Genomic DNA, 22,465 nt, shown 5'->3' on the forward strand with positions numbered 1-22,465 from the left:
CTTGTTAAAGTGCAGTGCCAAGGACTGGACGCAGTACTCCAGCTGCAGTCTCACAAGTGCTGAGTAGAACAGAAGAATCACCTCCTTGGTTTTGCATTGATTGATGCATGCCAGAGTATTATTTGCCATACTGTCTACAGCATCACACTGCTGGCTTATATTCATACTGTAGTCTATTATTACTCCCAAGTCCCTTTCATTTGTGGTACTAGTCAGTTTGGTGCCATCAAGCCTATAGGTGTGTTGGGGGTTGCTCATCCCAAGGTAGAGCACTTTACATTTCTCAACTTTGAACTTAATCTGCTTCTGATCCGTCCAACTTGCTAGCCTATCTAGGTCTGCCTGTATCTGTAGCCTGTCTTCAAGCATGACCACACTTCTGTGTGTATGTTTTCAGTTGAGAGCAGGAAAATAAATATATTTTTTCTTTTAAGATTTGCTTACCACATATCTATTAACACATCAAGTATTTGGCTTCTTGACCCAGGCAGGTTTGTCATAGTTTTGTAATATAGTAAGGTCATAAGTGTAATACAATTGAAAATGCCTATAATATTGATGGATACTTTAGAAATAATACAAAAGGGGCTTGCAAAGACTGTGGCTTACCTGGTTTAAATGGTAAACATACTTATGCCAGTTACATAGCCTCTGAAACAAGCTTTGAAGAATGACAAGTGAATAGTGTGATTACTTTACTGGCTCTTAACTGTGCAAACCTCCTAATGGGGAAAAAGACCCAAAGTTCAAAATCGTTAGAAAATTGAGAGGTTCTGCTAAGCCAAGAGAGGTCTCTGTGCAAATATTTCCAGGTGAGTTGAAAATACCATGTAAACTCTGCTGCTGTTTATTACTATTTAGTACTAAATAAAACATGAATTGGTATCTACCTTGCAAGTCACTTTGGACTTGGACACATTGTAGTGTTTCAAATGCCATAACACTGTAGTGATACCACAACTAGAGCACTAGGTAGGTGTACACACTTTCAGATCCTCTGGTTGGAGCTCTTCAAAAGTGCTGTACAGGCATGTTCTCCAGCCAGGGGGCGATAAGGGCCTCCCATTTGCCTCCCCACTCTCCCCCCTATGGGAGCCTGCCCATGAGCCCAATTCCCCAATTAGGAATGGGAACTGGGCAGGCTATGTAGCTGAGAAATGAACCTTCTATCATGTGCTAACATGCACAAAACTGAAGAGAAGCCAAGAGAACTGTTATTTGTTACAATCATCTCTGAAACTTGTATTAACGCGTAAGCTTACAGTCTACACCAGTGGTACTCAAACTTTCTTGAGTCATGCCCCGCTTAAGTGTTATCCTGCTGTGTACTCCTATAATTACACATTATGAATAAGAAGGAATACTGTATCACTGCTACTGAACTTCTCCAACTCTCTATCTTCTTCATTTTGATTTTTGTTGATTTCTGCTTTCTTCCCATTCTCCTCACATGCAGACTCCCAAAACTCACTCCTTACTCCAGTGGGTATACTTCAGCTTGCAAAACACTGGTCTAGAAATAAATGACATTTTCAAGATATACAAAATGCACAGAATGGTAAATAGATGTGGTTATTTGACATTATAACTAGCTTCAGAGAAAATCTGCAATGCTACAAAGATGACTAAGTGATTTTTTTGAATGTTAGTTTCCCTTAGCACAGAGGTTTTCAACCTTTTTGGATCAGTGTACCCCTGGCGGCTGGACGTGAAGAGTCGGGGATGGCGTGCAGCCAGCCACAGAGCAAGGGGGGGAGGAGGGTGGCTTGCAGTCAGAGAGTGGGGGGTGCACAGCCGGACATGGAGTGGGGGCGGGGCACACAGCCAGACACAGAGCTTCCCCCACTCCTCCTCTGCCCATGTCCAGCCAGGCAGGTGGGCAGCACCTGGCATCACTCCATCCCTGCCCACCCATGTGCATCTAGGGCCTTCTCAAACCCCCTGCTTTAGTGAATGATATGTTTTGCAAAATGCTTTTTGTTATTGAAAAAAAAAATGTTGTGGCCCAAAGCAATGATTTCAGATTTGTACCAACAGTGAAAAACAACTGATTCTTCAAGTATTTCACTCCATACCCCAAAAAACGTTTAAAAAAAAAAAACAACAAAAATCACTTCCTTCTGGGACCAGCATTCATTAGGTCAGTGCATAGTAGGTATCACATCAGTTCGCCTGTCTCCTTAAATCAAGGACTCCCTGCCCCATTTCACACCAAGTCTCTGCCATATTGTAAGTATGGGGCAAAGTAAAACAAATTTAATGACATTCTGGGCCCACTAAAGTCAATACCCAAATTCCCTTTAAACTTTACTGAAGCCAGGATATCACAGACTGCATCAAATATCAAAGCCGAAAAACACTGTGCTGGTTGTATATTTTCTTATGTAAGTCTCCTCTTTATTTACACAAAGGTCCAACAAATTTTCCAGTTTACACTTGTGGCACTGGCAGAAGCCAGAAGCCTAGCTGTGGACTGTTGGAACAACTGCTGGGCAGTTTCCATGTCAATCAATTCAGTGTGATAGAGCTTGCCTGCTTCCTCTGTTAATAGAACAAATTTGTTGCTATGAGTGAGTCATTTCCCGTCTGAAATATGTATTTCAGCACACATCACACAGTGCATCTTTTAGTATGTTAAAAGCCTCCTAAAATGGAAAAACATTACATTTGGTATACAACAGTAATGAAGGAAAAATAAAGAATATTAAAAATAGATAACTGATTTGGAATATAACTATTTGAAGTTCGCCATGTTACAGATTCCAAATAGGAAACATTTCAGGTATGATACTCTTGAATTTATTTCTAGACACTGCAAGAAAGCTTTTAGAACCATAATTACAAAACTACAGAAGTAAGACACTGATGTACGTTTCTTGCAAAACTGTGCCATGTTGAATACTTTAACTTGTAGGGAGCTCTTTTCCTCTAAAAAGATTTGTACCTGAATACTACTTGGAACAGAACAGCAGGCTTGATTGACTAGCTGTGTTCAGATGAGCACAGCCCTTTGTTTCCCCTAGGACAAGTAGCAATGGTACACCTTGCGCCACTTTTACTTGTCCCCGGCGTACACCCATGCCACACGCACTCTCCAGGTAGAGTAGGGGAGGCTAGGGCCAGCCCCTGTGCTGACCCCAGCAGCCTTACCTGGGCTCCTAGGGGGCCTTGGGATGTTGCAACTGCAGTGTTCCTGCAGCTGAAAGCATGGCCAGCAGCCAGAGCATGGCTCCAGCAGGCCAGGCTCCAGTTTTGGGTGGCGTGCACTGCCATCAGATGCACCACCCTGCTTTTTTAAGGTGTGTGTTTTTTGACCCCCCAGGATCTCCTGGGGTCACAAAAATCATCCACGCTGCAAGGCAGCAGCACAGGGAATATCTGCATGTGTGGTGCTGCCAATGAGTCAGCAGCACCACATATCGTGCATCCTCGCTAGTCTGGGCGTGGCCACTGTCTGATACAACGATTAATAACTTTCACCAAATGAATATTCTTTCAGTGCATCAAAACAGTCTTGGATTTTAGCTTTACAACAGTAAAATCCATTCAGTGGTTGAGTCCTTCCTGAAGTGACACTCCCTGCTAGTAGTGATGGAAAACCAATCCCCAGTAGTATGCCTCTCACTTGTGGAGCCCCACCAAGATTCAGCTCTTTCGGGTCCTTTTCAACAGCCCCCTGGTCAGACAACAGTTTCAAATACTGGAAATATGCAATGACACACAGTTTACTTATCTTTCATGATATATAACCTCACCACTACCAAAGGATGTTTAAGCAAAACAAACAAACAAACAAAAACAACTAGGAAAACCAGCACAGGTGGATGAAACAGCACAAGCAAAAGAGAAACAGAGGAAAGTATTTTGAAGAGTTCGCTGCCAGCTCTCCTTTGGCTGAAGCTACATCAAACAACAGCCAAAGAGCTCAGTCCATAGCTCAGGAGTGCTGGTAGGTTCCTCACCAATGATAATATTTCTTAACATCCCTTGTCAGCTACAAGACTCCGTCCCCTCCTTGTGGGCAACAGCATGGTTTTGTTTACTCATCTCTTAGTTACCCCTTAAGCAGACTACGGCAACGGGGTGGGTACATTTGGGCACAAAGCCTTCAACATTCAGGAAACTTAAACAGTACATCCTGCTGCAGTGCACCACCTCACATAAGAATTGTCCTCTGGCTAGCAAGGACCTAACTTGTCTAAAGATGAAGTTTGGTAAGTTTATAAGCATAATTATATGTTGTAGTTACCAGCAATAGCAAGAGACAAAATTCAGTGACTCTGGAGGTCATTTCGAGATATACGTTCCGACAGGATTTCAAAACATGATCAAGGTCTCGGTTCTCTTTATCTTCTAAGCAATCTAAAAGATCACTTAAAGCTCCAGGATAGATACTGTTGTCAACAGCTCTGCTGCTCTGGCACAACTGAACTTTGCACAATAAACATAAAACTTATATGTGCACGACACACAATTAAAGACAGAGGAACTAAATACCCAACTGCACCACTACTTCGTCTGAATTCAAGGCAAATCTTCTAACTTTACATTCATTTCTACCCAGGAAAACTTTTACAATCTTTTCTCCAATGCCTGATGAAGAGTGTTTGTGCTCGAAAGCTTGCAAATATAGATTTTTTTTAAAAACATCTTGTTGGTCTAATAAAAAATATTATGTCTACTACAAGTCCTGATTGCCTTTTCCTCTAGACCAGTAAGACTACAACCTGGATGCATGAATGTAAAGTCAGGTATTTAATAAATAGACATAATTCAAACAAAACACTCCACATGCCTTTCATCTGCAGGAAAGATAAAGAGAATAAACATGATGGATGTTAACATGCTGCTTAACAGATTATTAAACATGCTCATGTTCTATGCTAATGAGTGCAGGTATTATAAGCTATATAGAATAAAGCAAATGTGATCATGTTTTCTGTATGTTCAGTTTTTAAGAACACACTTGCCTCTGGCCTTGTTGGTTTGTGACCCTACTCAAACATGTTCTTTGCACTCTACTACAAGAGATTACATGCTACAGCTGTTCAAAGGCATGTCATAATTCTAATTTCCAGAGCAGGTGGAGTTCATACAGATTGACAGCATGAACAGGAAAGAGAAGTTTGAAGTCAACATGGTTTGTTTGTGCCTGGCTTACAACACAGATCAAAGAGCTACAAAACAATATACTGAAGAGTTAAATATTCAGTAAAATATATGAATCACTATCAGCCCTAGTGCTTGTTAACCAAGACCCAAACTACATTATCCAATTTTCCTTTAAACCAGCAATTGATCTTCTTAAAATTTATTTGAATTGAAATGAACAACATCTTAAATGATATAATCTTTACTACACCTGGATGGCATATTTCATTTATCCTACTTGGAGCAGTCATTATGATGCAGCCCTGGTCAGCTGAAGGTACATCTGAAAAAGCTAGGACATGAATTCTCCAATGTGCATCTCCTACATGTTTGCATCTATGGGCATAATATCCATTCTAACCAAAGCCTTAGCTAATTTAAGACCCAGGTACCAAAAAATGAAACTTCTGCAATTGAAGGAGACCTGTAAAGCTTATTTGATTTCCCCCCCAGCCCAAACAGTCATCATATTAAACATATATACTGCTAACATTTTGGGCATCTTACTCCTCACTGAAGTTTGCCTTTGGCCTTCAGCACTCTTACTTTTTTTCTGTTCTGTTGAACAGTGACATCACAAACAAATCCAAGCTACTCCTAATATTTTCTTTCCCTGCACATACGCAAGTGGGAGCATGAGTAATATATAAGTAAACAGACAGAGAGATGAGAATGTTATTTGTGTGTTTGGCAGTGCAAATAGCAGTGACAGCAGCAGAGGGAAGAGCATAAGTCCATAATTTCTATGAAGAGATAGGAGAATCAATATATTTTTTAAATAAAAAAATGGTGTTGATAAAAATAAACCAGAACTATTTCCTCAAGCACTGTGAATCTCAAACTGAGAAGTGAACAAAGTTGTAGAAGCTTTGCAGGTCACCTTTAAGCCAGAGGCTTCTTGTGTTACACAGGAGTCAAGTACCAGCAAAGCAACTCTGCTTTGGAATTTACTCCTGCCTTCATTTGCCAAAGCTGAGCAGACACAGAGATTGCTAAATTTGTTTCATCTGTGGCCAGCAGATTGAAAGGTTCATAACTGCCCTACTTTTAAGTAGCATACTGTTGCTCTTGTATTTTATGGTATTTCAATGTGTATTCTGTGGGACTTAATAATAGATTATATATTTTAATTACACTAATGCTGCTACAGCCTAGGGCAAACGCTTGAAAAACAATCTGAAAACAGAGCACAGTGGGCGCGTCTACATGAGACATTTACTGCAGAGTTGACTAATTGTCTCCACATGTGCCCCTATTAGGCTGGAGTAAACTAGTTAATTCTGAAGCAGGATAGTATTTTTATTTACAAGTACTAGCCTGCTGCAAAGTGGTTTTTTTACTCCACAGCAGCACATCTGCAGACACTGCTTTGGCTCGCTGCGGCACAAGGATGCTTCAGTATAAGGGCTGCCTGGCAGGTAATCCCAAACTGGAGCACCCTTAGGCACTAGCCTGCCCCTCTGTTGCATGTTGAGCCCGGGGGGGGGGAGGGCAGAAAGAGAGCAGCCCTGGGCTGACAGGCATACCACCAGGGCTGCTCCAACCCAGCTCAATGTGCTGCAGTCCCATGCACACATTCAAACAATATGCCTGGGAGCAATAAACTCCAGTTTATGGCTCAACATTAACTGCATGTATAGACATGCCCAGTTAGTACCTCCTCTTTAAAGCTTAGGCTTTACTTCAGGTACAAGGTTTTCCAATAAAACTGTGGAAGAACCTGCCCCATATTGTTAATGACTGACCTAGCTGCTCTGTTGTAATTAAATTTATCAAAATTATGAGAAATACCACAATTATTATTAAAATGGCTTCAAAATAGTAAGCCTCACAAAATGTCTCACTTTAGGCAGCAATACCTCCACAGCTATCTAGTAACATTTCTTCACTTCATCAGTGCACATGCATTCACATACAAAGAACAAAATCCAAATAGGGTCTTAAGTGTTATATCATTTTATGTTGCTAAAACTAAATTAGGTACTTGTTCCAACTCTGCAGCAATAACAGGCACAACTCCGTGCTACCAACCCCACTGCTGCAGAGCGGGCAGGAGGCACCTTGCCAGGGTGGCAGGGGGCCTGCACAGCAGCAAGGGGTTTCCTTGGCTGGACCCTCTCTGCCCTGCTACACTGGGTCCTTCCTGCTGGGCTGCAGAGGCCCCAGGGAGAAGGCAACAGGGCAGGGAGCTCAAGCCTACAGAAGCCAACCCACACCTGCCCCTGCCCCGCAGGACTGCACGCAGCAGCAAGGAGCCAGCCCCCCTCCACCCCCCAGATGAACCACCTGTGGCCAGGTCCCACTCCCTGCCTGGGCTGTGCATGACCCCAGGCCCCAAGTCCTATGCACCACCTGGGCTGGGCAGCAGCCCCAGCCCTGCAAATCCCATTGCCTATGGGGGCCTGAATTCCCCCTTCCCCCAGCCCAACTTACTTGTGGGTGCTGCTCCTCAGGCTGCCTGGCAGCTGTGTGTGTGTGTGTGAGCACGCACATGCACATGGCACCCCCTGTCTGATCACTCTCCTCCTGCTCCCCCCAGCCCCTTGCAGACTGGAACTCTGCCAACCTGCAGAGAGCTGTTTACAAAGAGGGAAATCTGCATTTTCCTGCTTCAAAGGGGAAAAATCAGTGTTTTTCTCCTTTAAAAGGGAAGAATTCATGTTTTTCCATGGGAAGCAGAAAACCCAGATCCTTACTTGTGAAAAATGAAAAGCATTCCTTTGAGAAGGGACAATAACTCAGGTCCCCAATACCCAGGGAACGGTCTCATCACTGTAAGTCTCCTTCCATACTTACTTCCTTGCCCAAGGAGTCTTGAATTCTTTGCTAATCAATGGCACACTTTCCACAAGGAGTCAGGGCTGTTCCCATTCTAACCTTGCATGATAGGACACTATGCTTAGAGGTGGAAGCTGTGGTTTTGAAACTTTCAGGCACAGGCAGGGCACTCCCACTTCCAAAACAAGTGCTCTCACCACTAGGCGATTATGTGAAAGGAAGGCATCATTGCCACCACCTCCAGCCATGTTCCTGAATAAAAAAGTGACTGTGGCTGCCGTGCTTTGTACTGAATTCAGTGCTGTCAAGGTGTACAAAGCAAGGTCTGAACATGCCAACAGGATCAGGCACCTCAAGGAACTGAGGAGACTTGTAAAACCCAAGCACTCAACTGGGAAACTGTGCCAGAATGCTCAGATTCACTAAGGCAGTAGCAGTTCTGGACATGGACTGAAATGGAACTAGAGGTACCTCATTAACTTCACCGACAAAGCTTTAGGCATTAAAGTAGCTAGACAGGGGGTTTATGAAACATGCTCTTGGACTTTGGCACCTAAATTCTACTTGTGTACCACTGTAGGTGGCCTAGTGTTTTTGTGAATGCCACTTTAGTGCCCTAAATATTGGTGAGCTTATGAAATTGTGTTTGTTGAAGAAATTAAACTAGTTCTAGTCAAGTTGCTAACAAAAGACAGACAAAGGAAGTCCTGGCAGTCACATTTTAATCATTTAAATGCATTTAGTAAGCTATATATATGTTCCTATTAATCATGCTTGCTGTAGTCTTTTGTAGGCGAACCTTACCATGAAGCTTTCAAATAAAAAAACCCAAAACAAAACAGGCCGTTGATTTGAAGCTTTCTCTGGAGAAAGATTCAAGTAACCTGGATTCAATTAACCATAGCTTACCTACATCCATGACGGTCAATTAAATAAATCTTATTTAGCGCCACTGGACCAGCAACAAATGTTCGTCAACCCAACAGTTTAGGATACCAGTCTTCACTGCTAAACAGCCATTTATGTAATCCAGACATTTTGGTAATGCTGAACTGAAATAGTTTTTAGTTAAGTAAACAAAATATTGTTGCCTTTTTCTCCAAAGGGAAATTTCATAAAGCCATGCAAGGGCAACCTTCACACATAAACTAATATATCAGAACTAAAGTCACTACTAGCTATGTCAGCTGGTCTTGTTACGCAGAGGTCATAGAACTTCTCTGCAACTGAATGTTTATAGGAATGTATGACAGATTTTCTTAACGTACATCAGGTATTTGTTTCAGTGTCCCTGCATATCTGTTACGTCCGGCTTACTGAAGTCAGCCTTTAAAACAGAAAAATGCTCCTCTAACTTGTGAAAGTTGTCTATGATCAGTTATTGGCCCCATTTCACTTTTTTCGAACTAAAAGGATAAGGCAGGAAGTTAAGTAATTAAAGCACTGTTCCAACAATTGTATTTTATTCACTACCTAGAATTCTACTGTGCAACTATTTCCTCCCCCTTTCCCTCCCTCAAAAAAACCCTTCAAAACTACCAAAGAAATTAAAGCTAGTTTCAGATCTTGGATTTGTACTTGGAAACCAGCATTTATATGCTGGAGAAGAGAAAAAACTACATAGTTCTCAGCTGTAACAGAAAAACCAACAGAGTAAGTTGCTAAGAGTAAGTTGCTATGAAGACAGTCACACCAATGGACAAACTAGAAGAATCTTGAGTCCTAGGTTGCCAGTCAAAAGAAATGCCTCTCTCTCCTGCCAACAGAGAAATGCAATTTCTTATTCTCTTCCACAGAACTGCTAAAGCAAGTGAATCAGGAAAAAGTGATTTTCCACCACAGTGATTTTCAAAAACTCAATTACTGTTATTTGTTATTAAATCAATTACTTAAATGAAACAAATGAAAGCAGCTAGCTGTACGAAGGGGCAAGATGTACATTTTTCTATTATCCTTTTTATGTTTTAATGACGTCATAAAAGAAAGGATACAATTTGGAAACAAACGTCACAGATTACAACCTCACTGATACTGGAATACAACGGCACCGTCAATTGACAAGTTAGAATGTTGGAAAAAAATTCCCTTTTCCTGTAGCTACCCTATGCTATTTTAGGCTTCATAAATTAGACATAGCATGGCTACATTGCAGTCAAAACAACTAAAAATGGAATCTCAAAAGTTAAAGGCTAAGATGACCAAAGCAGCAGTAGGAAACAGCTCCCTTGACTTTAGTGTGTTATCAGCAAGGTGTAACAATTCTGACTCTGTAATTTAATATTAACACCTTGCAAAGTAGATATCAATTACCCAATCTCAGATAGAAAACAAAAAGGAAGTCAAAATATTTTAAGGTTAGTTTATTCCAATATGTACTTTAAAAAGAAGATAGTCAAGGGCAATCAGAAGCCAAAACAGACTCTTTATTGCATGCTGTTTTGGCAAGTCTTACTAATCACTACCCAAGAGTTCACACTATACACAGATCCATTAGTTAGGAAATACATCATGACTTCCTGGATGTCTCTTGGTAACAATTAAGTGAGGGAGTCTCTCTTTTTAGCTATAGTATTTTGAGGAAAAATAGTAATTAGTACATGACATTTTAAATATCATGTATGTATGTAAATACACTGAAATAAGACTATTGAAGCAAAATTCCTTTAACATAACATACAAGAACACTTAATAACTCGGTTCAACACTGAACAAGACACAGCAATATACATCTGAACAAAAAAGGATTGTCCTTAACTGAATTTGTGATACACACAAGAATGTCCGAATTAACGAAAAGGAATGTTTACACTTCAACCTTTTTCATACATTAACTTTGACTATGTATTACAGAATTTCATCCTGCTTATAGCCTAAGGTATGACTCACCATATCCTTTCCACCACCCTTCACTGTGAGGCTGCCATTTGAGGAAGCTTCCACAGTCAGAGTAAGCTCATTTGACTACAAATATGCAATAATAAATAATGGACTGGTAACAGTCTCCCTTCGGTGTAACATAACTAAAATGCTTGAGTTTGTGTCTTTTATCCCTCTACTTTCAGCTTTTGACCACTACTGACCAAAGGGGTTAGCTCTAAGGATTGGTAGGTTTTGTTAAAAAAAGGCAATCAGAAAAGCAAAGAGATATGTATATGTTAGCAGTCTCAGCATAAGATAAACAGATTCAGCATAACTTGAAACAGCATAATAACAGATCAGAATATAAGATAAGTCTCCTCTGATGGTAGCTGCTCAGTGGGCCTTGGACTTTTCCATCCTGGACTTCAACTTTCTCTAGAAACTATTTCAAAACAAAAAACTGGTCTACTTCTCTAGACATTTAATTATTAATGATAAATGTTTAATTATTCATATACAGTACAATTATTCTCACTTGAGATATGTCTTGAGACAAGTTTCTTCATACCTCAGCGTTTCTTTGGGTTGTTTTTAAACCTGGAAGTATGATGAAACTGCATCTTGACAGAAATTATCCAAAAGCTTTTTTTTTTTTAAAAAAAAAAAAGACCACATTTTTTGGTCAAAGAAAAAAATACAACATATTGAACACATCAAGCAGTCAATGAACAGGCTTGAAGTTTTACAAAAATCAAAATTAATCCAAAGAGATTTCAGTAGAGACCGTCATATGAACTGACTGGCCAAAGGAATGTACCAAAAAATTCTGAAAATATTATGGAGAAATCCTTCCTAGATGATTAAGCAATATTAAAATATAGGTATAGGCTAGGCATATATCTGTCAGAAAAAAATTAATAACATTTTTCCCCAGCTGGAAAGGGGTGCCTTTGACCTAGTGGAGATTTAAGCCACGTTGCTATATGATAAGGACAGCCCAATGACAGTGTAATGCTCATCACATGATAGTTGTTTTCAGCCAAACTAAAAGTACAGTCTCTCATTTCGACAAACTTCATGGTACATAATTCTAGACTGCTTCAGATAACTGAGAACCTCTAACCCAGTTTTCAAATCTTCAGCTGTGGATGAGAATTTCATAGTTATATCAGAGTACAGTGGAAAAACTGAATGCACTGACTCACTGCTGGAGAATGCTATTCTTCCAAAGGTTATTTACGTAACAGGAGTTCCACTGGATAAATTACGTTTGAATGGTTTGCTGTACAAAATTGTAATACTACATTTTTAGCCAACAGGCATTTTGAAAACTTAAAAAAAAAATCAGTTTGTTTCAGTGCCTCCCACATCTGATATTTCTAAGAGAACCAACTTTCTTCTACTCATCATCTCATCACTACTGTACTTCAATATCTACGCAAATATTAGATGCAATACATATGAAAGTTGCAATCTTTTATAAGCCAAAAGCAAAATTTGAAGATTGCTTGTAAACAGCTTAATTTTAACCGTTTTGCAACCAAGCTGGGTAATGGGTCAGTTGAAATACAGTACAATAAACCGAATGAGCATATTTGACAGCATACAACTAAATATTAACAGGACTGAAAGCCATTGCTTTCTCTCCACCACCCACAGACTGACATTTCAGTGGTGCTGTTTTCCATTCAATCCAAACAGAACATCCTCAGCAGTAGGGAATTATCATGCATGAATTATATTTTTCTCAAATATTATAGGCAAAACTGACAGAAAAAGCTGATACTCCCCAAATATAAGGCCCTGTTTTTAGTCACTTATAAAACTTTGCCAATTTTTTACCATCTGAGTTAAACATTTTGCAAATTGGGTATCCAGCTCAGGCTGAGTTAAAAGAGACAAAATGATTCAAGCATTTCTTAAAACAAAGCTATGGAAAAACTGTTGCTTTTACATTTTAAAAAGATAGTGTCCTTCTCTTTGAAAATTTTCACTGCTTGCTACCTTGATGCGAGGCCTTGAAACTGGAAGGGAGTGGAGGGGAAATAAGACTTTGTTTTAAAAAGATGTGCCTTCTTGCTGAACTGGTAAACATTCACATAAATTATGGCCAAGGATGCAGGTGTAAGGAGGACAGTTTGTACACATTCTGTAAAGACTTCTTTAAAAAATGTTAACTGCTAAATTATACCATCTGCACCAAGCAGATGGGTTAGGAAGCATGTTGAGGAGAAAGAGAGAGACAAGTGGTCAATGAAGGGGAAGAAACAGGTTGGAAGGATGAGGCAACAGGGATCAATTTTAAGGAAAGATGAAGTAGAGATGACCAGAACAACATACATGCTGAACACATTTCCCTCTTCTCACCATTCTTCTTCTATTATTAATTTTATAAAACTTATAGGCAAAAACATGGACCATCCTCCCCTAGTGCTGGTGGATGGAGGATGACAATCTACTACTGCTACTAGTTAGCTCAGGTGACTGGTCTGTGTGTGGTAGTCTAAGGATTCCAAATCCACTGATGACCTATATAAGTATTTAGATAGTGCCACAAGGACCCCATTCTCTCAAAGTTGAGTTTAATTTCTTTTAATCAGCATGCCACAAAAAAACTGTAAAAATAAAATAATTAAATACTGCATAACCAAGAACAGTCACAAGTAGCAACTACACTAACATGGCTATCATGCTTCCAATAACTAAGCTAGCTTAAGTACCTCTTCACAGCAGTGCAATGCCTTACTTTCTTCAGATCAACTGAAAGCCACCAACATAGGCTTACAATGGATGCACAACTTCTTACCATGAGTTCTCATTAATATTCAAGATGCCAATATTAACACAAAATCACCTCTATTTAATAAGCACAAAGAAAAGAGCATATTCAAATGCCAGACAAACATAGCTGATAGAGGTTCTTTCCTCCCACCCATCTCTTTCAAAAGATGAAGCAAAATACTTCTTCCAGACATGGAAATGCCCACAAATGGCATATTTGGAGCTTTCCTCCTTTGTGAAGAAATGTGATTAATTAAGCCTGTGAACTCATGCAAAAGGCGTGAGCCTGTCATTACTGTCTATGCTAGCACCTCCTCTTCCTAGAGTCCTATCAAGTAAAACACTTGCACAGTTTAGAAATCCACTACCCCAAAACTGGGGCTGCCTACAGATGTGCTCCACAGACTTGATTAATCTCTGCTTTCTAACTAGCCCGTAATTCTACATGCTTTAGCATCGTTTAAAATATATGTATACCAAAACATTCTTAAAGTCCCTTATCACAATATGTAGACACTACTGATTTGCTGAATTGTTCCACGTGAACAGAGATGATTTTATTTATAGTAATTAAATATCACTTTCACAATCTCATACATCAACCACAGTAACAAGGTTTCGGACACTGCAAGAAATGTTTAAAGCTGTTTTAATTTAAAATGGAATTGCATAGTTTTAACGGTGTATAACTGCACTTCCATATAAATCATGTTGTGATGTTTACCATTGATTATTTGCGGACATGGCAGTTTGCAACCGTGACTGACAACCTCTTACCTTTCACAGAGGCAGGCCCCTGACAGCTGTTCATTTCAAGATGTGATGGGATCTAGTCCACAATCCCAACAATCACACCTGCCAACATGACATATATATGGAAGGACAAATGATTTTGAATTAAATCACCAAAAGCATCCGGGAATGTCTCCCTGCTAAAAAGGAGGCTTACACCCAATGGAAAGAAGGGGTCATCACCAGGGAGGACTATTCTGTAGTTGCTCGGGGATGTAGGGGGGTAGTTAGGAAGGCCAACCGCACCCTGTCATGCATCCACAGATGCATCTCAAGCAGGTCCAAAGAGGTGATCCTCCCCCTCTATGAGGCACTGGTCAGGCCACAGTTGGGAGTACTGCATCCAGTTCTGGGCACCACACTTCAAGAGGGATGTCAACAGCATGGAGAGGGTCCAGAGGGGGGCCACTCGTATGATCAGGGGACAACAGGGCAGGCCCTATGAGGAGAGGCTACGGGACCTGAACCTGTTCAGCCTCCAGAAGAGAAGGCTGAGGGGGGATCTAGTGGCCTGTTATAAACTAGTCAGGGGGGATCAGCAGGCATTGGGGGAGTCACTGTTCCCCCGAGCACCGCCAGGAGTGACCAGGAATAACGGTCACAAGCTGGCAGAGGGTAGGTTTAGGTTAGATATCAGGAGGCGCTACTTCACGGTCAGGGCGGCTAGGGTCTGGAATCAACTTCCAAGAGAAGTGGTGCAAGCTTCTATCCTGGGGGTGTTTAAGAGGAGGTTAGATGAACATCTTGCTGGGGTCGTTTGACCCCAGTATTCTTTCCTGCCATGGGAGGGGGTCGGACTAGATGATCTGCTCAGGTCCCTTCCGACCCTAGAAACTACGAAACTATGAAATCTGGATAATGCCATAGTTGTTGCTGGAGGGGCAGCCCGGGATTATGAGCCCAGACAACCCTTGCACCAGCAAGATGAAACCAGGGTGCCTACAATCAGCTGATTGTAAACTGGGCCAAACCAGTCCCCAGCCCAAGCTGACAATCAGTTGATTGTCAAAATCCCAGCTAGGGGGGCACAGGTCCCAATGTAGCGGGGTATCAGCTGCTGCAACCCAATGTGGTGCACTGGCGATGAGAAAGAACCTGTGTGCTGCTTAACTAGACAGTACACAGGATTTTTATTCATACCTGGATGCCTTTGCAGCCCAATCCCCCACCCCTCTGTGCCAGGACCTGTAAAACCACATGTGCCATCCAGCTGGGTGGCACACAGGGTTTTGACAGGTCCCAGCCCTCAGATGGCTATGCATTCAATTTAAGGTATGCTACAAATGAGTCGCTCGCTGTATTATCATGCCTTAAACTGACTTGCACATGTGGCTGGGTTACTATCTAAGTAAGGCATGATGAACCTGCTAATTGCATCTGAAACTGTTTGTAAACTTACTGTGAGACTTATCCATAGTCCAACAAAAATGCCTAAGAATGAGATTATTTTATCCACATCACTGTCCACTGGCTCTCTTCAATTAATGGGTGCTCTAAAAATCTAATGCCCTAAAATCAGTAACCTTTGTTTCTCTCTTTAATGACCTACACTGAAACCGAATTATAATGTTATTGGAGCTACAACTGATAAGACATGGTTTGGCTTTATCTCCCTTTTTAAAATGAATACAAACATGGAGTTAGCAAAGGAGTCAGATCTACCAAAAGAAAGCAAGTGAACGCTATTAATTTTCTATACTCCCCTGAGTTGGTATTCTGTTCTTAATACATTTAGGAAATATGAAGTGGAGTTAAACTGGCTGCCTAGCATAGAAGTTCACGCAGTTACCTGCATCTAAATCAGTTTGTCTGCAACACTAAGCATTAAGTAGCCATAAATAGAAGTAATTTTTCCTACATATCACTACTTGGATAAGTTCAGTTTAGCATGTACAACTAACACTTGAGAGATATGACCAGAGTAATTAACCATGATTTCTACTACTCAACCTTCTACTTTGAGTATTAACACTGAGAATAAATAGTCTCCAAGAAACTTTTACAGCAAAGATAAGAGCAACATTATTTGAATATGCAGAGCCATCCACTTTTTATGACTGAGTATAGAAAAATGTAACTGAGGTCTGCTTATACACTAACAAGTAACTTCTCTGTTTGAACTGTTTATCAGATATGCTGAATTTATAAGCAGAAAAGTACAGTAGTTTGCTTTGAGATATTAGCTGTGAATAATGAACCCGACATCTGCAATAGACAAATCGTTTTTGTTTTGTGCTTCAGAACTGGCCAAAGAGAGAACTAGATCCTGCAAGTCTATTTTAGACCGCTTTCATCTGGGGTACCTCAAACCTTCGACTTCTGTACTTGGTAGATGTAACCAACAGCAGAAGTTCATTCTGTAATTCAATGTTACAGTTTTTCTTCTTCAAAAGACACCCTGAACTAGTCATACTGGTGGCAGGCAAAGAGCCTTTTGTAAGCATATCATCTTCACTGTTAAGGCACAATAACCCTCGCTCTTATCAAATAGTTCATAGCTACCTTATTATAACATGCAAAAACTAAATTATCTGCACACATCAAGTACACTTGATTTTTCAAGTAGACAAACCTCAGTCTAGTTCAGGCCTCTCTTAGGAGGGTCTGTATCAATAAATACTTAAGAATAAATGCTAAGGTACATACTCACTGGAGTAAGAACAGATTTTCCTTACGCAGCACCATTTTAACAATGCTTTCTTGACTACAGATTTAATACTTTTTAAATGATAGCTACACCTCAATCATTTAATTTAGAAACAGCTAATACACGCTGATAATGATTAGTTTCCTTTCCCTCTAATTGTAGTGCTGGCATAAACTAATAGTATTGCACAACAGTAGCACAGTCTCAGTAAATTCATCACTTAGGGCTTGTTCATGCAAGAGGCATTATTTTTTAATTGATTTAGTTAAAAGTATGGAAACACCCTGTGTAAATACCTATTCATGCTTTAGTCCAGTTTTATTTACCTTTACGTAGATTAGGAAGTAATTTAAGGTAAAATACAATAAACCATTTTTAAATTGAACATCAGAATGTTTACATGGATTTGCATCTGCCTAAACCTCAAGTTAAACTGGAAACTCTTACATACCCAAGGCCTTAAGCCAGTGGATCTCTACCTTCTTAGATCTTCAAGGCACCCCTCAGAAAATCCCAGCTCTCTGTTTTCGCTTTTTTTTTTTACTACAGAAAAATAGAGCAATTCTTCTGTTGCCAAAAACTTGGGAAAGCCATTCCTTCATGAAAACCTGGGATTCATCCTGTGAATCATGTCTGCACAATTAACAGTACTAACATTTCAAGGGTGGAATACCCCTGAAAGGATCTCAAGGCACCCCTGACTGCCACAACACCCTAGTTGAAAATCACTACCTCAGGCTGTGACACAGTTCACAACTTGGCCATTAGACTTTCCACAAGGGGTCTAGAACACATATACAGGTTTCCCAAGCTTTATGCTGTACATACATTGCTGGAAAATGGCACATAACTCAAATTCACATAATGGGAACCCACTTAACAATGCAACAAATAGGGATACGTCCAAGACCTCAACTGTACTGACCCCCAGACCCGTTTCTACCACTTTTACAAGACAATTTTGGTACTCGCCAACAGCAGACAATACACACAAGCACAGGGCACAATCATAATGCGGATGGCAACTACAGAAACACGTCACAGACAATGAGCAAGGAGCACAGATCCACAAATGAGACTATATTTTGGTGCACTACACAAAGTAGCTGACTGCCAGCTTCCATCACACCGATCGCATAAGAGTGAATTTACCTTGCATATAACAAATTTTTGGTTAAAAAAAAAAAAGGGGGGGGGGTCATTGCATAAAAGCGAATTTGCACATACAGAACTCACATAAAGCAAGGGAAACCTGTATTTCAGAATCACTTGCAATTGATCAGCTAGAGATACCTAGAAAGTATTTGTGCCAATGTGTCAACTGGTTAATAAGGCTAATATTTCTTCTTAATTTGCTTTTCTGCTGATTGCTACCTGGATACACATAGATGCAATACCGCCTCTCCCTGACAAAAATTACAATTAATCAGGGAAATCCAATCTGTTCAGAAAGGATTACTATATATGATGTGCTGCAGAAAACATCAGGCAACCTTTCACTTATTCAAAAAATTAGTTCAACAAAAACATGCACAGCATTTTTTCCTAAGCAAGTCACCTTTGAAACAAACACATTTTAGTGAGGGTGTTTGTTTTCATTTTTCCATGCCAAAAACAAAGAAGTTAATTCTTTGAGTATAAAATCCCATTAACTTCTCTGAAAAGCAGATAGGTCTTCAAGAACGGTGGGAAGGAGAATTTCACCCTCCCTCCCTTCCTCCCCCACCATGAATGAATCCTTAAGCTCTTCCTCTGATTTGTACCAATGACTGTAGAGCAGGGGAGTCAAACTCACCCCATGCCTTGGGCTGGATCCAGACCAGAGGACTCCACAGACTAGATCTGGCAAAAGGGCTTAGGGTGGCTGCAGCAGGGTTGGCAACAGCTGATGTGGCCCAGGGCATGGGACAGCTGCAGGAGATCCAGCCCAGGGCCTGGGGCACAGGGCACCGGCAGCATGTCAAGCAGCCACTTGCCACAGCAGTGGTGATGGCCTAATAGGTTGCAAAGTGAGCTGGGCTGTCACCACAGACCTTACTTCTTGACATAAGAGCAAATTCAGTGGGAGGCTACATGTCCTACCTATGCTCTCAACATCTTTAACCCACTAGTGGCCCAGCAGACAGGATCCAACCCACAAGCCATAAGTTTGACACCCCTGCTGTAGAACCTTTCAAATTGCTGAGAAGAGCTGAACTGATTTTAAGGGCATTTTCATCTTCTATCTTTGTTTTACAAGCAACAGAACTAACCAACTTGAAACCAGGACTGGGATCCCATCAATTCCATGGAATGAATACCACCTTTGCAACAGAACCAATGTTTTACCTCTATTTCAGTATATTCATGACAGTGGTGGATTCTACTCTTCTTAGGAGAACAAACTTTTACTCTCCACCCCGAGTCCAACTTTCAGTAATACTGAGACATTAAAGATCAATTAGGAACAAGGGGAGGAGGGGAATACTATCTTAATGCATCTGAACCTCCAGGGGAAGAAAAAAAGAACACCTCATAACAAATTTGAGGGTCAGGATTAATTTGTTGGATAATTCAACACCTGCTATCATTCAATTAGTGTCATGTGTTAAAGTATTTCATCTGCTTGACTACATAGTTACAAAGAAACTAATGATCTAATCCAGAAGTGGTTACAGGTAATTCAATCAGCATTCTGCACATATACTCTCAATCAAGTTCTGTTAATATGAACTACTTCCTTAAACTGAAATACAGAGGATGAGGGAATCAAGTAACAGCAGTACTCTAAACTGACTCTAAAATCAAAATCTTATAAGCAGCACAGTGCACAAAAACTTATTTGCTAAACAAAAAATGGGGGGGAAGGGAAGAAAAAGAATCAAATACACGCTTAAGATGCAAACTATTTTAACAAGAAAAAAAAATTGTATGCTTACTTAGTTTTCACCATCTTATTTCATGTCCTATATCTATGGTAATCAGATGCCAGAAAAATATCCTTTCTAGTTATTTCAGTAACCTGTAGTGCAGTGAACTTCAATTTGAGATTCTGAATGAGAAGGCAGAATTCCTTAGGAGATACTGGACCTCTATGTCATCTTGAAATAGGAGATGCAAGGCACAGCCCTGAAGGGTTCAGGTACTTAATGTGGAGGGTAAGGAAAAAAAGGAATAGACTTTAGTACTACAGACAGAAGCAGGAAGTGGAAAAAGAAAGTCTCCAATAAAGTTAGTTTTTGTTGACTATGACAGCAAATGCTTCTGAACCTTTAATGAACAACTCTGATTTGAACAAGTGGAGCCTTCAGCTCTCAGCAGGTCTTCTATATTCACAGATGCAACTTAGCAGGGAGGTGCATTTATCTGAGAGCCTGATCCTTCAAACTGGAATATAATGCACTGAAAGGAAAAAGATAAAGACTCTTCCTCTTAAAGTCATCTAGTTAGTCTGAATGTGAAGAACAAAAAGACATTTACTAATAAATATTAAAAAGTACTCCTTGGAAAAAAAATAACAGCTTTAGGAAAAAAATGCTGCACATGAAAAAGTTGCTTTCACTGCACTGTACAATGTGTAATAAATAGTTTCACATGTAGTTGTGGAGAAGGAATGGGAGCATACCATATAAAAGTAACTTAAACTTAAATTATTTATGGCAAAACTACTTGAAAACAAAAAGGTGTTAGTTTACTGGTCACATGAATGCTCTTGAATCGGACACCATGTACTGCATTACTGAAAAACTTTTCTTCGTTCTATGTAAATCACTACAGAAGACCAGTCCTAAATAAGCTACTGATTTGTGATCAGGATCAAATTCCACTTCAGGCTGAAAATTCGTGTTTGGGAGAGATTTTTGCATTAAGCCTATTTATTTTCCTAGTGCGTTGCTTACAGTTGTATCTGAATGCCTGCTATCCACTTACGTTCATTCATCTCTGTAACACCCAAGAACGTTTAATTACAAACCTCTAATGGCCAGACTTTAAGTAGGCAGGATAACAAAGCCAAGATATCCATTTCCAAAGTGTTAGGCCTTCAGTTGACTCCACACATGGAAATAATTGCCATTCTGTCTAATGCCAACAACAAGAAGTGGCATGATGCAGACACAGGCATAGCAGTAACCTATCCATAGTTACTATGTGCATCTTTCTAGGCTAAATTTAAATAGCAAGGTAAATCATGAAGTTGCATTAGCCATGCTATACTTAAAGCTGATGCAAGAAATACTCTGAAGTAACACACATTGTTATTTAAAGAAACCTGATTCTTTGAGTACTTCAGCTTGTGTTCAATGAACACATTTTATTCACGTAAAATACTATATTCCCGCATCGTGATCATATCAGCCCAGGTAAAAAAAAAAAAAAAAAGGAGGGGTTAAATAACCTGACATATACCTGAACTTCACAAAGCAAACCCAGTATGCCTCATTTGACCATGCCCCCATCTAATCATCATCTAGAATGTCTAGAAATGTTGGGGCAAATCATGAGAGATACCGAGATTTATATATTTTGAACACTTCTTGGTCTCATAACCCTTCCTAAACATCACTTCTCGCAGCATGCTTAATGAGCAAAACAGATCTTGCACTAGTTTCGGAGAAATCAGATGTCATTTGATGTTCTTAAGGATGTGAAAATGTGAAAACACAACTGCTCTCAAAACAGCAGCTTCGTGTACTCCCTGCAAAGCTTGCTGTGCCAGAGGTGGGGTAGGAAGCGCAGCTGCAGGAAGAATCCCAGGTGGTCAAGGGGGCTGGAAAGACTTCCAGACACAAGCAGAGCAGTCCAAGAGGGCAGAAATCAGCTCCGCTAGGGGGAGAGGGGAAATCCATGCCAGACTGAAGTCTACCAGGCCTCGAGTCCAAGCGAGCCCTTTGGGAATCCCGTCCAAGACGCTGCAAAAGCATGAGGCATGACTAGAAGAAAACCTTAAGTCAACCTAAAGTTGTAGGTGAGTCACTTATCCCCGCCACAGCCTGCCGCTCTCCGAAGCACGCCAGCGGGGTGGTGAACGGCCCTGCCCCGACAGACACTTTGGGAAGCGCCTCGGTGGAGCCGCCCAAAGGCTTCGTAGAGCACCTGCCCCAACACCAGCCCCTCAGGGGCCACAGCCCTGGGCCCTCGCAAGGCCACGCTGGGGCTGAGCCGGCCCTGCCCACGGCGGCCCGCTCCCTCCCTCCCTCGGCGCTGCCACTCACCCAGGCGGGCAGCTCGGCCGAGGAGACTGCAACCCGCACGGCGCGCTCCTCGTCCTGCAGGAAGGCGAGCGCCCGGCCCAGGCGCCCCGCCTTGGCGCCGCGGTGCCGGCGGGCCCAGAAGAGCGCGGCCAGGGCCACGAGTACCCAGCTGAAGCTCAGCCCCAGGTAGCCCAGCACGTAGACGGGCAGCACCAGCGCGAAGCTCCGCGCCAGCTCCCAGCCCAGCCCCGCCACGTCCACGCTCAGCAGCGGCGGAGGCTCCGCT

At 41.1% G+C, this 22,465-nt stretch overlaps 1 protein-coding gene across 1 annotated transcript in view; it reads right to left on the reverse strand.

Moving 5' to 3' along the window:
• ESYT2 (extended synaptotagmin 2) overlaps positions 1–22,465 on the reverse strand; it is a 151,011-nt gene that overhangs the window by 120,889 nt on the left and 7,657 nt on the right. Inside the window, exon 2 of the mRNA XM_019528575.1 lies at positions 22,201–22,463. Coding sequence (XP_019384120.1) covers positions 22,201–22,463 — 263 coding nt within the window. The remainder of the gene's footprint in view (positions 1–22,200; positions 22,464–22,465) is intronic.

The sequence above is a fragment of the Crocodylus porosus genome, unplaced genomic scaffold, assembly GCF_001723895.1.
Source record: "Crocodylus porosus isolate Cpor-Errol unplaced genomic scaffold, CroPor_comp1, whole genome shotgun sequence".
NCBI classification, from domain to species: Eukaryota; Metazoa; Chordata; order Crocodylia; family Crocodylidae; genus Crocodylus; species Crocodylus porosus.